This window comes from Cryptotermes secundus, unplaced genomic scaffold, assembly GCF_002891405.2.
Source record: "Cryptotermes secundus unplaced genomic scaffold, Csec_1.0 scaffold1078, whole genome shotgun sequence".
NCBI lineage: Eukaryota > Metazoa > Arthropoda > Insecta > Blattodea > Kalotermitidae > Cryptotermes > Cryptotermes secundus.
Window position 1 is genome coordinate 540,840 of NW_019718282.1, and position 17,869 is coordinate 558,708.

Genomic DNA, 17,869 nt, shown 5'->3' on the forward strand with positions numbered 1-17,869 from the left:
AGGCCTTAGCTTGTTTAAGACTGCGCCACTTGGGTCAATATTTTATGGAACCAAGTGACTATTTTGACATCCCCATGTACAAGATCCTGCATTTCATTTGAAGTGCAGGATTGTTGATGGGATAATCAGAAGGGGAGGCACAATAGATCACTGTGGTCGCGATGCAAGGGCCGAGAAGGCCCAACCCTTACACATTCATTCATTCATTCATTCATTCGTTGTCTTTGACACTGCTATGTAACCTTCAACGCAGCTTTGTGGCACACTTGTCAGGCAACAGAATGAAAGGTATATTTATAAAATTGTATCAATTTAAAGAATAGCCTCCCACCCCTTAATATGGAAGTTGTTATCTTCTGTCAACTTCTCAGTACATTCCATTCAGCTTGACAATTTTTTGCGGTTAGCACTCCTGCTTCATTGGCAGTTTGGAGGTCAGTTTTGCTGATGTACTCTTACTCCAGTCAAATTCTGGTACAAAACATTTACAAGAACTCATGACAACTTCCTTCAACATCCTCTCCAATTTATCCTATTTAACGCTATGTAACCCATCCAGTTGAGAAATCACTGTTAAACAAAAAAAGGTCATCAGTGTGTCACATATTTGTCACTGTTTCACAATCCTATGTTTAATTTCATCAGCAGGTTCAACAAATTCTTTGGAAAAGACCATGATTTTCCTTAGAGGAGAGTTGATTTCAGTGTCAGGCCAAGTACAATAGTAATCCTTTTATGGTGTATGGTCTTTCTTGAAGTTGACAGTTTCTCAGCTTGTGAAGAAATTCTCTTCTTATATAGAAGCTGGTGTTCACAAAAGCTTGCTCATTTGAAACATTTTTTGGTCTGACAAGCATTTAACTATTTACCTGTACACTCGAGACATGCACAGAAATTCAGGTTGGTTTTCGTGTAGTGTGTCTGCTACTTCTGTGTGATTTGAGCAAAAACTGGAAAGTATCATAATATTTTAGTAAAATTCTCCAATATAAAATTTAACCCATTTGCACCCATAAGCATAGTTACATGCTCTCATGTACATGATCACTTTCACCACAAGCCTACTGATATGCAGAACACAAATGACTACTTAAAAAGTGGCTTCTAATGCCACCTGTGTGCAGCATTGTGAAGCAATATTGTTTTGTTATTCATTAACCAGGAATATTGATAAAAATTATAAGTACAATTCAGTGCCTCTACTGCACAGGGTTAAAAGTTGGCAGTTTCCCTGACCACTGCCTGCAGGGAGGGTGGATCTGGATGGGTTAATGAAAATTATTTGCATAACTGTCAAGTTGTTCCATGCATATACATAGTAGATGGATGGAATGCTTGTAACAGGCATTCTACAGGATGGCAAACACACCTAAAAATGAGTACTGAACAATATGGTTGGTATTAATTTCAGGAAGAACATGTCCTGTAATGCATGTCAAATTCACTGTGTGACAAAAGTAAATAGCACTGGGAAGGTCTGGGTTTTCAGAAAGGATCATAAATCTAAGTAAGTTTCAGAGGATGCTGGAATGAAAAATTTATTGTTGAATTATTCATGAGCAATGATAGTTACAAAGCACAGTTAGAACCTTCATACAATAAACAAGATTGAAAAAGATTGAAATTACATATTACTTTCATCAGTGGTGACACAGGCTGTAAAGTTGTAATTTTATGAAGTTAAGAAAAAAAAGATCAATATTATGGGGTGGCTGTGTTACTTTTTAATGGGCGGTGTAGTCCTTATGCTCATCCTCTATTCCTTCACAGGCCACCACTGACTTTTTACACTACAGCCATCACCATCACTGACTACCTCACCCTTACAACATACATCCTGAATAAATTTCTGATGAACCAATTGTAATTAAGAGTAACTTAAAAAAATGCAAACTATCACACATTAAATATTGCAAATTGAGAATATAAATATAACATCTGCAGGCAGTAATACATTTTTCATGTTTTATTTTTTGTTTCTGTTGTTATTACCATTTNTTCATATGAGGACTCTCTACTAAACGAGCGAAGGAACTGTTAAGTTAAACATGAACCAGCTACGATGGGTGGTAGGATTACTTACAGGACACTGTCACTTCAAAGGGCACCTCTTCAAATTGGGATTAAGTAACAGTCCAACTTGTGAGAGGTGTCAAGGAGAAAACGAAACAGTTACACATATCCCGTGCGAATGTGAGGCCTTAGCTTGTTTAAGACTGCGCCACTTGGGTCAATATTTTATGGAACCAAGTGACTATTTTGACATCCCCATGTACAAGATCCTGCATTTCATTTGAAGTGCAGGATTGTTGATGGGATAATCAGAAGGGGAGGCACAATAGATCACTGTGGTCGCGATGCAAGGGCCGAGAAGGCCCAACCCTTACACATTCATTCATTCATTCATTCATTCGTTGTCTTTGACACTGCTATGTAACCTTCAACGCAGCTTTGTGGCACACTTGTCAGGCAACAGAATGAAAGGTATATTTATAAAATTGTATCAATTTAAAGAATAGCCTCCCACCCCTTAATATGGAAGTTGTTATCTTCTGTCAACTTCTCAGTACATTCCATTCAGCTTGACAATTTTTTGCGGTTAGCACTCCTGCTTCATTGGCAGTTTGGAGGTCAGTTTTGCTGATGTACTCTTACTCCAGTCAAATTCTGGTACAAAACATTTACAAGAACTCATGACAACTTCCTTCAACATCCTCTCCAATTTATCCTATTTAACGCTATGTAACCCATCCAGTTGAGAAATCACTGTTAAACAAAAAAAGGTCATCAGTGTGTCACATATTTGTCACTGTTTCACAATCCTATGTTTAATTTCATCAGCAGGTTCAACAAATTCTTTGGAAAAGACCATGATTTTCCTTAGAGGAGAGTTGATTTCAGTGTCAGGCCAAGTACAATAGTAATCCTTTTATGGTGTATGGTCTTTCTTGAAGTTGACAGTTTCTCAGCTTGTGAAGAAATTCTCTTCTTATATAGAAGCTGGTGTTCACAAAAGCTTGCTCATTTGAAACATTTTTTGGTCTGACAAGCATTTAACTATTTACCTGTACACTCGAGACATGCACAGAAATTCAGGTTGGTTTTCGTGTAGTGTGTCTGCTACTTCTGTGTGATTTGAGCAAAAACTGGAAAGTATCATAATATTTTAGTAAAATTCTCCAATATAAAATTTAACCCATTTGCACCCATAAGCATAGTTACATGCTCTCATGTACATGATCACTTTCACCACAAGCCTACTGATATGCAGAACACAAATGACTACTTAAAAAGTGGCTTCTAATGCCACCTGTGTGCAGCATTGTGAAGCAATATTGTTTTGTTATTCATTAACCAGGAATATTGATAAAAATTATAAGTACAATTCAGTGCCTCTACTGCACAGGGTTAAAAGTTGGCAGTTTCCCTGACCACTGCCTGCAGGGAGGGTGGATCTGGATGGGTTAATGAAAATTATTTGCATAACTGTCAAGTTGTTCCATGCATATACATAGTAGATGGATGGAATGCTTGTAACAGGCATTCTACAGGATGGCAAACACACCTAAAAATGAGTACTGAACAATATGGTTGGTATTAATTTCAGGAAGAACATGTCCTGTAATGCATGTCAAATTCACTGTGTGACAAAAGTAAATAGCACTGGGAAGGTCTGGGTTTTCAGAAAGGATCATAAATCTAAGTAAGTTTCAGAGGATGCTGGAATGAAAAATTTATTGTTGAATTATTCATGAGCAATGATAGTTACAAAGCACAGTTAGAACCTTCATACAATAAACAAGATTGAAAAAGATTGAAATTACATATTACTTTCATCAGTGGTGACACAGGCTGTAAAGTTGTAATTTTATGAAGTTAAGAAAAAAAAGATCAATATTATGGGGTGGCTGTGTTACTTTTTAATGGGCGGTGTAGTCCTTATGCTCATCCTCTATTCCTTCACAGGCCACCACTGACTTTTTACACTACAGCCATCACCATCACTGACTACCTCACCCTTACAACATACATCCTGAATAAATTTCTGATGAACCAATTGTAATTAAGAGTAACTTAAAAAAATGCAAACTATCACACATTAAATATTGCAAATTGAGAATATAAATATAACATCTGCAGGCAGTAATACATTTTTCATGTTTTATTTTTTGTTTCTGTTGTTATTACCATTTTCAGCAGAGTACCCTTAATTAGGCTGACTTGTCATTTAATGACAGTGCACCAATTTCAGGAGTTATACAGAACTGAATGAGAAGATAATCATTATGAGCAGACTGGAAGTGGTCCTAAGCTATTTCAAGGAATTATGCCAGCTTTAATCTAAAAGAACTAAACAAAAGTATGGAAAACCTAGTGAGAGAAGCTGAATTTCTGGCTGAGAATTGAACTGAATACCTTCCAAACATGAACCTTTAGGCATTGTGGCACTGAGCTTATGTACAGGATGACGTTCTTAAATTCCAACCATACCACAGAAATTTTATCTATCTGTATTACTTCATATCACAGATAATTTAACTGATATTATGCATGTAAAATATACAGTGCAGGGTCTTCCTTCAGCACTTAAAGTCATTTATTCAGCCTCCCTCTAAAAAAAAAAACCCGAGAATAGTACTTTGGTATGTTGGGCGGACAGACATTTCTCCAAAAGAAAACAAGATTCAAGCTAGGAGCAACAGTATGAATGAAATGCGTCTGACTCATGATGTCTAGTGAGAGGATATAATTTTCAAAGCACATGAAAATAGATGAATAATTTAAAATTTGAATGGCAATGAAAGAAAATATAAAATTTGTTCAACTTTGAAGATGCTGATATTTTGTTGAAGACATCTTAGCCTATCAAACATTATTTTCTCGAAGTAAACAGATTTTGTAACGGGCTTACTTTTTCTTCTTATGGAAAGAGCACATGTTATGTGTTGTGTATGTACATGCATATGTTCGTTTTAATTTTTTCATGAGACAACTGATTTTCACAGAATGTAAAACAAATTTATGCCACTTGAGTCAACAGATATACTGTTATGTCTTAATTGCTTATAATTGGCAATTACAACATAGTGCACCTCAACTTTTGAGATGGGACAGACACTAATATCCAGACTCCTCCTCAAAAGCAGATAAAACTGTTTCTCATATCATTACATGAAGATACATATAAATGACTTCATGCAGCAGGTTCACTTAACAAGGATCTGATAGTGTCTGCAATTATCTGGCATTAAATATAATGAAATTAGTTCTGAATAAATTACAGTGATTGAAAACAATAGTATAATATTGGTTTAATATCGTTTTATTGTGGCTTGAAGTATCTTTACTAAAAAAATTTGCTATGCATCTTGCTGACTGGAATGGAAACTGAATCAGAGAATACAAATAGAGAAATAAAACATTAAATAAGAACATAAATAAAATATTGTATTCTATGAGTATTCTGCTAACTCCCTACAGTAATTTAAATGTAAACAACTCCGGAACCAGACATGGCTCACAACTTACTGTTGGGCTACCCTTTATATTTTGTATAGAATGTGAAATTATTCCTACCGAGCATATCTTATCAAACATCTGCTTCTATGGAATTACATTTTTATGGTATTGTCATACTTACTGAACTGATCACAGCCTTTGAGTGATTATTACATATAATATCTCTTGGGAAGAGTTACTGTGTCCATGTCTTGAAAGAGGCACTTTATATAATAACAATACAGCAAGCAACTTAAACCTGGCAGGAAGTGACAAATTGAGCTTTATTTTAACATCTTTCCACCAGACATGAAAAGGACCTTATGGCTGAGCCTTTGCCTGTGCCACTTCTTGTTTCTGAGGGCTGCTTCCATTGGTTGCTTCGCTGACAATCGCTTTCAACGTAGATGCTTCAGAAAGTGGTGAGTTTATGGTCGTTAAGTCCTTACCACATTGAGGACAATCCTTTGTAGAATTTCTGAAACAGGAAAGCATGGCAATGTAACTGAACATTAACTGTAGTGATCAAATTTATTTGATTTCATCCAAGTGGTTGTAACCATACACATCCTTCACAGATATGTCTTATTTGTTTGTACGTAACGATTAAGTTTAGCTGTTGAAATAAGATGCTCCGGAGGGATCAATGTCCTCTGAACCGGCCTTTTGTTACGAGGGGCTAAAGGGAGGTCAGTGAGTCCATTGCACTTGGGGGGGGGGGATCCCTTCTGTCGTCCTTGCCTGCGGAGGTGAAGGACCTGTCAATGGAAGCTTCAAGAAGGCATGTAGACCGGAAGGGGTCCTTGCGCTTGGTCATGTAGCCCCCCAGTAGAAAATTCGAGATGGCTGTAAGAAGGTGGTTTCTAAAAGCAGCGGCGGTGGTAATTTAGGAGTTAGTAAAAGTGAGTCAGTGAGGGAGTTCAAGTGAGTAAGAAGTAAAGTCAGTGGAAAGCAGTCGAGTAGTCAGTCAGTAAAGAGTCAATCAGGAGGTCAGTGAGTCGAGGGAGTAAAAGATCATTTAAGAGGACAGTGAATAAGTGTGAACTCCGGCAGCATTATCAGAGAGATTGTGAACTGTTAATAAACGCTGATTTATGTAAGTGGATTTCAAAGAAATATTACGCAATCTAACGAGGAAGAGAAGTTTCTACATAGGATAAATAAAGTTAATTAATCAGAAACTTACGAAACCGAGTGAGATATTTCATTTCCTAAGAACCTGTGCCTAAGTATTAACCGATCCGGCCGGCATCAGAAACTATGAAAAAAAAAAAAACAGCTGTGTACCCCTGTGATACAAGACTCATGACCCTGAACTTAGCCGAGGCACTATACCACGAGGAAGGCAGTGTGTGGGGCGGGTGTAGAAATGGCGACCAAAGTATTGGGCCCGAATAGTAGTGACCGCATATAAACAAATGACTCTTAACAATGTGCAGCTCGATAAGGATCAGTGCTTCGAACCCAGGAGCTCAAGATAGCGGTGGCTGGACAAGAAAAGTGACATCGAGCAACACTGCGGTGAAAAGGACGAACCGGGTGACAGATCGGAAGACTTGCATCTTGAGGACAACCCGACTCATCTAAAGGAGAATCAACCCCGGCGAACTTCAGGTCAGGTTGGTGGAAAGTGAAAGTGACAGAGACAGACTAGGATTGTTAATAATCAGGGAAGGTATGATTACTCGCAGACATTTGAGAAACAAAAGGGTAATCGGAGACAATAGTGAAGAAGGTGAAACGATGGATGAGGAGACGACGCAGTTAGAAGGCGTAATTATAGGTGAGAGTGGGGGAGATTCAGAAGGAGAAATGGACATGCAGTGTGGTCAACCGATGGAAGGGGACACAGGTGGAATCAGTGAGAGTAGGGGAGAACAACTGACGAGTGCTGACAAAAAGGGGAAAGACGACCAAATAGATATGCAAGCGATAATGTCATGTATGAAGGAGATGTTTCGGGAGAATAGGAACGAGAGCAATAAAAGAATGGAGATGTTTCGGGAGATTAGAGAGAATAGGAAGGAGAGTGAAAAGATTAGAGAGGAATTTAGGAAGGAGGGTGAAAGGAGAGCAAAGAAATTTAATGAAAGGTTGGAGAACATATTTGTTGTACACAAGCGCGAGATGCTGTCATCCATGAATCAGATCGCGAGTGACGTAGAACTGAGGACAGATCGGAAGAATGCAATCGGAAGAAGCAATGAATAGGGAAATTAGCCAAATAACAGAGTACCAATGGTACAGTTTCGAACACTGACCGAGAAAGTGCAGAATGATAAAATTGAAATTACTAACAATTTTGAAATCTTGAGACAGGAAGTGACAGTATCTCACGCTCAGCTGGCTAAGCAGTCTGATAATAGGTGTGAGAAGGTAAATCAATGCGAGATACGAGTGGCGGAAATTGGACAGGCTAGCGGACATATTAGTAAGCAGTATGATGTTGTCAGTAAGCAATATGATGAATTGAGGACCCAAGTTGAGCTAATGAAAAATCAGAAACGAGTAGAAAGTAAGAGTAATTGTGAAGAAGTTCAATGTATGGGGATTACTAACCGCCAATCGGATTCTAGGATTGAAAAGACCCTCTCAAGCTCAGACATCATGATTACTCATGTTAATGAACCAATAAGTAATGAAGTTTCATGTAATGGTTCTAATCCTCACAATGACGTCGATAGTCAGGAGAAAGTGTGGAGTGGCAACCCTGGAGAATTTGTCAGAGGGATCCTTAGTTACCCCGTAGATCTCACATTACCAATATTCGAAAACAAACCGGACCAAAACGCCCAGGCGCATTTGAATTCCTTAGGCGAATACATACAAATCAAGAATATTCCTCCACCGCTTCGGGTTAGCTGTAGCGCGGCAATCTTTAAAAGCATTTCAGTCATGACGTGGGTTGATGCTAATTGGGATCAAATTAAAACATTTGAGGGATTCCGCAGAGCTTTCTTGGACAAATTCTGGAGCCTCTCATGTCGGGCAAGGGTTCGACTCCAGATCTATCAGGATAGATACAACCCGCGGGGCGCAGCAAACTACTGTGACCATCTTATGAAGTACGCTGTGAAAGCTAAATACCTAGAACCTCCGATGTCCAACCTGGAATTCTTGAATTCCCTCAAAGAACATTATCCCCTCGGGGTAAAGAACGCCTGGGTAGTAGCAAAACCTCAAACTCTTCAGGAGGCGGCGGCATTCCTTTCTGACATCGCAGACCTCGAGAACGATCAAGTGGATTTCGAACCAAGGGGACCGGTGCGTCATAACCAGCAGAGCAATCCCCAGTCATCTCGCAGAGATCCACGTGATGAGGATAGAGGAGGCCGGAGTCGGGAGACCATGTGGAATGACAATCGTTACCACAGGAGACCGGATACGTCACGTGATCACCGCAACTACAACCATCATCGAGAATGGAGAACACATGGCGACCAGCGGAGAAATCACCGCCACCCGATGTCAGACCAAAACGGGGACAGAAGGGAGTCAGCCGCTTCGAACAACGCCATGGTAACTGCTAACCAGACTAGGAATGATCAGGAAGGGCCGGCAGGAAACAGAGATTAGGCGCCGTTGCGGCCGAAACTGCGCCTAAGGGCACAATAACTAGGACCAAGATTAATGAAATTAACCCCGACGCGCCTAACAAGGCGAGGTCTTGAAGGTAAAAAACATTACTTGCGACGGAAGGGTGTTATTGCAACCATCTCTAGTTTGGACGCCATCTTTGGGATTTAGGAAGAACACATGTTGTGAATTCGCACGCGAGAAGAAGTTTATGGATGAACCTGGATGCAGTGATGAGGAAAAATATTAAGAAGAAACAAACGTCGACGGTATAGAGAGAATGAAAGCGGAGAGATTAAGTAACGGCGAGGAAGAAAAAGAAGAAGAAGAAAGCTACGGCAATGCGCTGGTCAATAACGACGATAATGATAATTATGGTGATGAACATTGCGATAATGATGATGATGAAGACATGCATCCCGGTAAAAGATTAGAGGAGTCGCGTGAACTAAATGTTCAGAACACCGATGACGTTATCAACGAAGTAGTGGAAACAGCCCACTTGCGGAGCGCCGAACAAAGAGAAGAAGTGAGAGCGATTGTTAGGAGGTACCAAAAATTCTTCTCCTCGACGCCTGGATTGTGCGTTAACTTCGAATATGGATTCGAATTAACCAACCAGGCAGCGTTTTCATATAGAGAACGCCCGATTCCGTATCCGATTAGAAATGCCGTCTGAGAGCAGATTAAGATGATGGTCAGACAAGGCATCATTGAACCCGCCACGTCACCATACTCTAACCCTTTGGTGGTCGCCCCTAAAGCTAACAAAGTACCGCGAATTTGCCTGGATGCTCGGCGTTTAAACGCTGTAACTATTGCAGACTCTGAGAGGACTCAACCGATTCAGGAATTACTACAGCAATTCGATGGAGTGCAGTTTCTATCAAGTTTAGATTTGACCGCCGCGTTTCTGCAGATATTTATGAGGCCTGCTTGCCGAAAGTACGCCGCATTTTTATTCAACTCACAACAATATCAATTCTGCTTGATTGCCTATGGTCTTAAGAATAGTGGATGTACTTTAATCAGAGCCATGAGGAGGATATTCGGACCCGAGACACATGGTTATTTATGCCAGTACATAGACGACCTACATATTCACTCTAATTCGTACAAGGAGCACCTAGAACATGTAGAATTTGTACTGAGAAGACTGTCAGAGAACGGGTTTACTATTAACCTGAATAAATGTAAATTCTTTCAGACATCCATCAAGTTTCTAGGGCACATCATAGGGAATAAGGGCGTATCGCCGGACCCCGATCTCATAGAACAAATTTTGACTTATCCTGCACCGAAAAATCAGAATCAATTGCGGCAATTTTTGGGTACCTGCAACTTTCATCATCAGTTTATTATCAATTACGCGGAATACACTGCCCCATGACCACGAGGAGGCTTTCTTGAAATTGAGGAATGCATTTGCTGCAAGCATTCACCTGGCACATCCGCGAAACGAATTGACCTACGAGATATATACAGATGCTAGCTGTTATGCCATCTCAGGGATTTTGACTCAGACTGATGAGAAGGGTCAAGTCTCCATAATCACGACCGCGTCCCGGGTATTGTCTTCACCCAAAAGGAGTATACGACATGCGAACAGGAGCTTTTGGCTGTCGTGTTTGCGTTACAAAAATTTCGCATATATATCTATGGCCGGAAGGTGAAACTATATATGGACAACAAATCAGTGTCATTCATTGAGAAATGCGTTATAACATCCAGTCGCGTCGCGCGTTGGGCACTGATGATCCAAGAATACGACGATTTGACTTTAGTCCACATCGCGGGAACGAAGAACCATTTTGCGGATACTTTAAGCCGCAACCCAGCTGGTCTCACCTCCAAGCAGGTCAACGCCCTGAAACATCCTCAGGGAATTGTGATCGCTCGCATTGATCTTGGCCTGGATGTGTCGATGCGAAGAGACATAAGAAACTTAGCCATTATTCAAGAAAGGGATCCTGATTTGCAAGAAATCTGTAGATTGGTGAAAGAAGGATGCGAGAATTTGAAAGAACGATTCCTAATACATGAAAATTTATTATATACCGTAGATACGAGGAGTGGGACCCCATGGAAAGTGGTCGTACCTCAGGAGTTGGAAGAGAAACTGATAACTTATGTCCACTTAGCAAATGGTCATGCAGGAACTGACAAGTGTGCAGAGAGTATAAATGCAATGTTCCACCGCAAGAACTTGGGATGCAAAACACGGAAATTATTAAGCCTTTGTGAGGTCTGCCAAAAGGTAAAGTTCCCCAACTGGAAGTATGAGGTGGAGCCCAGACCGCACCTCCCGGAAAGAAAAGGGCAGCTCGTCAGCGTGGATTTCTATGGACCAGTTCTGCAAGGGCGAAGGGGAGTCAGGTACCTGTTCGTGTGCCTGGATGTTTTCACGAAATTCATAAGACTGCACCCGTTGAAATCGGCCACAACCAAGGCGTGCCTGCAGAGAATCATGGACGACTACATCGCTCACGTAGTAAAACCGGAGACGATTTTATCGGACCACGGGACACAATACACGTCTAGGAAATGGAAAAATGGATTGAACGAACTCGGAATTAACGTTTGATTTACTCCTATTAGGAATCCTCAATCGAATCCCGTCGAAAGGTTTATGAGAGAAATTGGGAAGGTGTGTTGCATCTACTGCGAAGAGAACCATAAGAAATGGCCGGAACTAATTCCTCACCTCGAATCCTGGGTAAACGAGACAGTATCTGAGGCGACAGGCTTCACGCCACGCGAATTAATGTACGACGAGGATGCGCCACGATTATTCTCAGAATTACTACCCACCTCACCCGGGGGAGAAGCAGAGCCGCTAACGTTGGAACAAAAAGCAATCCAAGTATTCGCCAGATTGAAGAAACGCGCAGAGAAACGGGAGCAACGCAGGAAAAGAGGCCTACGCAAATGGAACCTGGTTGTAGGGGAGGAAGTTTTGGCCGAAGCATGCCGCTTGTCAGATGCGAACCAAGGCATCACTCACAAATTTGCTCGCCCATATGAAGGGCCCTTCCGTATAAGCCAGATAGTATCGCCCACCATATTTGAGATTTCCGACGAAAAAGGGAGAATTAAAGGCATATTTATTAAGGGGGCTTGAAGAAGTTCCGACACTAAGGATCCACCGCTACGTACATCCATTAATTTTGGGATGGAATAATGCGCCTATCCTCTAAAACCCCATTCCATACCTCTGACAAATTCACATGGCGTTGGGTGATGAACTGAATTCATAATAAGATAATAATTGTTAAGGAATAAACATGATCTGTTGTTATAATGTTAAGAGTGGAGCGTCCCCATGAAGAATGGATGAGGATTGGAGGTATGAACGTATGGTGAAGAGGGGAAAGGTGAAATCCCCGTAGTGCTTGTGGTTACTCATATAATTGCAGTCTGGTAGCTCTAATAATATCTGTTGAGAACATCGGTGATTTGAGATCAGTTTAGTATAGGGAAGCTAAGTTTATCACCAGATAAGGGAACCGAATTCCATCCATATCCTAAAAGTGTATCGTCGGAAGAAGAAAATTACGGAAGATAATATTAAAATAGTATTGTCAAGCGAGTGAGTGGAGAGAGATAAAAGAGTGGAAGGAAGAAGGGAGAGAGACGTGAAATCATCGAAACAAGAATGTGAGTGGTGATAGATAAGTGGCCTGAGAGGCGTAAGGAAGCTGTGCTGAAAGTGACGTCGAGGAAAATTGAGTGTAAATTTAAATGTAGGTGTGGGCGTTGGCCCTACTGAGGAAATAATAGTTGGTTAGAATTGTCAGAGGCAAGTACAGATAGGAGTGTAAGTGAGCTATTGTGATGTAAGTGGAGAGATTCCCGAAGCAAAGACTGTCAATCACTGAGTGTCGATGCTACCCACCTGATGTAACTGGAGTAATCCTAGGAGAATGATAGGATTATCATCTGAGCATGTGAAATTTTATTTGTAATGTGGGGACGGTCCATTATATGTGTAAGAAGTCTTGTATTGTTTGATTTTAACTTAAGTGTAATTAGGTACGTGAAGGGCGTACGTGAGAGTGTCATTAAATCAGAGAAACTTCTTTCATCACATGTGTTTCAGAAGTTACCTGATTTAACGGGGGAGTCTGTAACCGTATGCATCCTTCACGGATATATCTTATTTGTTTGTACGTAACGATTAAGTTTAGCTGTTGAAATAAGATGCTCCAGAGGGATCAATGTCCTCTGAACTGGCCTTTTGTTACGAGGGGCTAAAGGGAGGTCAGCGAGTCCATTGCACTTGGGGGGGGGGGATCCCTTCTGTCGTCCTTGCCTGCGGAGGTGAAGGACCTGTCAATGGAAGCTTCGAGAAGGCGTGTAGGCCAGAAGGGGTCCTTGCGCTTGGTCATGTAGCCCCCCAGTAGAAAATTCGAGATGGCTGTAAGAAGGTGGTTTCTAAAAGCAGCGGCGGTGGTAATTTAGGAGTTAGTAGAAGTGAGTCAGTGAGGGAGTTCAAGTGAGTAAGAAGTAAAGTCAGTGGAAAGCAGTCGAGTAGTCAGTCAGTAAAGAGTGAATTGGGAAGTCAGTGAGTCGAGGGAGTAAAAGATCATTTAATAGGACAGTGAATAAGTGTGAACTCCGGCAGCATTATCAGAGAGATTGTGAACTGTTAATAAATGCTGATTTATGTAAGTGGAGTTCAAAGAAATATTACGCAATCTAACGAGGAAGAGAAGTTTCTACATAGGATAAATAAAGTTAATTAATCAGAAACTTACGAAACCGAGTGAGATATTTCATTTCCTAAGAACCTGTGCCTAAGTATTAACCGATCCGGCCGGCATCCGAAACTATGAAAAAAAAAAAAAACNAACAGCCGTGTACCCCTGAGATACAAGACTCATGACCCTGAACTTAGCCGAGGCACTATACCGCGAGGAAGGCAGCATGTGGGGTGGGTGAAGGTTATCTTTTACTGTGATCAAGAAGATTCAACCGAAACTTTGTTTTATTATGCAGAATATATTTACTAGACAATTCCAAACTCATGGACATAAGCTTCTGCCATCTTTTGGGAACAGTTTGAACCATCTTAGTTCACATTTTGAAAGAGTTTATTATAAAATAATAGTTTGCATCTACCACCTGTTTTCATCAACCTGTTGCTTGCATAATGGCATTCATAATCAGTCTCTGTATGAGTGACCCTCCGAATTATGAGCCATCCTTACTTTCAATAGTGCAGTCATCATAATACTTAAAAACCAATCCAAATATTCACCTTAAAATCTGAGACAGCTTGTCCTTCTTCATTATTTCAGCAGCAAGAGATATTCTTGCTTTGTTCAGTTCCATTTCTTTCTCCTTTAACTGACACCTTAGATGATATATTGTCTCTTCTAGTGCTTCAAATATTGCCTTTACAAAAGAAGAAACATATTTTTAAGATAGTTTATGCAGGAATTGTTCCCAATAGCTGATCTAGTGTACATGATTTCTGGAGTTTAAACATTATTTTAAGAACATCTGTTCAACTTAACCCCTTGATGGCCAAGCCCTGCCACAGAACTACCTGCTAGAACTGCCAAGGCTGCTTGGGGGTAACTGCTACTGCTCTAAACAAAAATCCACAATACTTCTACAGATTGCCTTCAAACAACCACACCTGTTAATAGCACGAAGTTCCTTCTACATATCAGTGTATAACAATTTTTGAACTGGTGGCAGTATGCTGACTCAATCTGATCAGCTCGTGGTGCGTAAAGGGTTAATAATGCATATCTATTTGCTGGAACATATTAAGGAGCATGAGATGAGTGGGGCATATAGAAGACACAGGCATGATGAGAAATGTGTACAAAATTCTGGTCAGAAAACCTGAAATGTAGAGACCTCTTGGAAGATCTAGCCATAGATGGGAACATAATACTATGGCATATGGACCCACTGCTAAGTGGTGACTCTGTAAACAGCAGACATTGCTAGGTAACACCCGCAACAACAGAAAAGTGTTCTCTATGTGGTCCATGTCAAGATGTTATAACCAAGAGGTTTGGAGTTCAGTTCTGTATGGAAGTCTGTGAAGAGAGGACTTGAGCGCATGAAGCTGATGAAATCTCCACTGTTACAAGCAGATACCAGGGAATGACTGGTGATGACACAGCATGCTGGAAAAGGCTTGGCAGGTGCTGTGGTGATTTGGGAATTGTGGAGATCAGCAGTGGCACTGTTATTTGCTTGTCATTCTGAGTCGTGTATTAAAGTGGTCAATAAACCCATTCACCAATCCAAACCCTGTCTATAGTCACTATTACATGTGACAATACTAAAATGGACTTCAAATAAATAGTGTGGAAGAATGTGAACTAGATTCATCTTGAAGAAAGCCATCTTCTTGGATGTGGCACCGTGTAGAAATTGTGTTAACCGACGTTTCGGAGGAACATATCACCTCCATCTTCAGGGTCAAAGACAAGAAGAAATCTGCAAGCAAACCAGCAGAGCAGGTGCAACAGACTGAGTCCAGTTGAGTAAACACAGCTGTATTAGAGAAGGAGAGAAGGAGTGTGGCTATATAGGGAAATAGTAGAGAGGGGGAGGGGAAGGGTCTGGTGGAACAGCCAGCAGGTAGTGGGCCTGCCTCCAAAGAAATTATCTAGTTTCCTCTAGCCGGTCAAAGATAGCCTCAGACAGTGTATACAGTATCCAATGCAAGCGCGGCAAGGTCTATATTGGGCAGACGGGCTGCTCCGTGGACACAAGGTTGAAGGAGCATCAGCAGCACATGTCTCAAACATCCAGACAAGTCAGCTGTGGCTGAACACAGCATCGATTTGGGGCACCGCATTCAGCTTCAGAATACCTCCAGCCTCACTACCAAGACCTGTTATATGGATCACATTATTAGGGAGGCCATTGAGATTGAACTCCATCCCAACAATATGAAGAGAGGTGGGGTTTTGTTTCAGCAAGTCATGAAAGCCTCTCATCTGTTCCCTCAAGTAACCTCTGAAATAAGGCAGACCCTATAGGCCACTCAGGTCCATCGCAGCCCCCGAGCTACAGGGTTAATGCCCTCCATTTAACCTTCCCTTCTCTCCCTCTAACACATACTCTATACCAGCTCTGGCCCACTACCTGCTGGCTATTCTGCCAGACCCTCCCCCCCTCTGCTATTCCCCTATGTAGTCACACTCCTTCTCTCCTTCTCTTATACAGCTGTGTTTACTCAACTGGACTCAGTCTGTTGCACCTTCTCCGCTGGTTCGCTTGCAGATTTCTTCTTGTCTTCTACCCTGAAGATGGAGGCGATACGTTCCTCCGAAACTTCGGTTAACACAATTTCTACACGGCGCCACATCCCAGAAGACGGCTTTCTTCATAGTCACTGCCGTGAAAACCTCAATCTTATATGGATTCATCTTTGTGAAAATCTGTTCAGTAGTTTGATAGTTGTGGGGAGGAGTCAAATGCATACATGAATAGAAAGATGGGAATGCATATGAAGATACCATAAGCCTATATTTCATTATAAGAAAAGTAAGAGTGATGAGTTAAGAAGGAAATTCACGATAAAATTAATAGTTGTAATGAACTCAGAATGACCTCTTACCCGAGATTCTTCCATACTCTCTGCACATGTTGGAGGTTCATTCAGGCAAAAGAAATCTTGCACTGTTGGAGCAGTACATAACTCCTGATGCTCAAGGATTGAATTCACAAAACACTGCAGGCCACAGATTCGATCTTCAAGGAAAATGGGATCAAAGTTGTTTCCAAACCAACGTTTTCTTGGCAGTGTCAATTTTATAGATGGAAAATCAGTCTTCAGCTAAAAGTTTAAGGATGGATGAATAGAACAGTCAGTCAATAAAGTCATATTCTTGTTACAGGCTCAATTTCAAATAATACTGTGACTGTAAAAGAAGATATCAAATCTCTTCATATTATGTTCAGGGCATTAGTATTATGTACAATTGTATTCATCACGCTAAAAATATATTTGCCAATTCCAGAAGCCTTTGAAAAAATTTGATCATTGCTATTAGACCACTACTGCTAGTTTGTTACAGCCTATTATTACCATTTAACTGCTACACAATTATAAAAATATATATGTATAATATACAGGGTGGGCCAGACTCAATTAGGCAGTTTTTGATCATTAATAACTAACCAATCCAACAACACACGGGATAATGGGAAAGTACCTTTTGTTGTCAATAGATGGCAGCATCATACGGTATGTTGTGAACGAGGTCAATAGACTCGCTGACGGAGTGTGGCAGGAGAAGCACAACGCTAGTGAGGTTAAGTGTTATTACGTTCGTTTTTTTGTGAAGAAAGTGCGGATTTTACTCTAATACGGTGGTGTTAGACAACAGTTGTAAGATTCCGTATATTGCAGAATTAGTTTTGGTTTCCTTATCGCGAGTTACGAGTACGTATAGTGCGGGGTTCGAGCAAAAACACAACGGCCGGAAGCACACGTGCTTCCGACCGGGGACTCTCACAATATAAAATGAGTGGCCTAGAAATGGAAGCAGATACAATGGAAGAGGTAGGAATACACGACGAAGCAGGGGAAGAAGTGGTGATGGAGGATGTGGATTATGCAGAGATAAACAATAAGACGGTTACACAAAAGAAGAGGGTGGCAGGAAAAACAGGACCTGAACTGTCGTCAGAAGAGGAACTGATGGCACAAATTAGCACCGTTAGAAGCCGTAAAAAACCAAGGAAACTGGTAACTGATGTCGTAAAGAAGAGCACAAATAGCCATCAGAAGTCCAAAGAGATACTGAATCAGAATGAA

At 40.9% G+C, this 17,869-nt stretch overlaps 1 protein-coding gene across 2 annotated transcripts in view; it reads right to left on the bottom strand.

Moving 5' to 3' along the window:
* Positions 1-3,718: 3,718 nt before the first annotated feature.
* The window catches only part of LOC111875601 (sorting nexin-16), a 27,578-nt gene continuing 13,427 nt past the window's right edge, over positions 3,719-17,869 (bottom strand). For both annotated transcript variants that reach the window (XM_033750188.1, XM_023871969.2), the window contains 3 exons: positions 16,667-16,885; positions 14,336-14,472; positions 3,719-5,977 (listed from right to left, as the gene is read on the bottom strand). In XM_033750188.1, the coding sequence (XP_033606079.1) occupies positions 5,821-5,977; positions 14,336-14,472; positions 16,667-16,885 (513 nt within the window). In that variant the 3' untranslated portion in view covers positions 3,719-5,820. The remainder of the gene's footprint in view (positions 5,978-14,335; positions 14,473-16,666; positions 16,886-17,869) is intronic.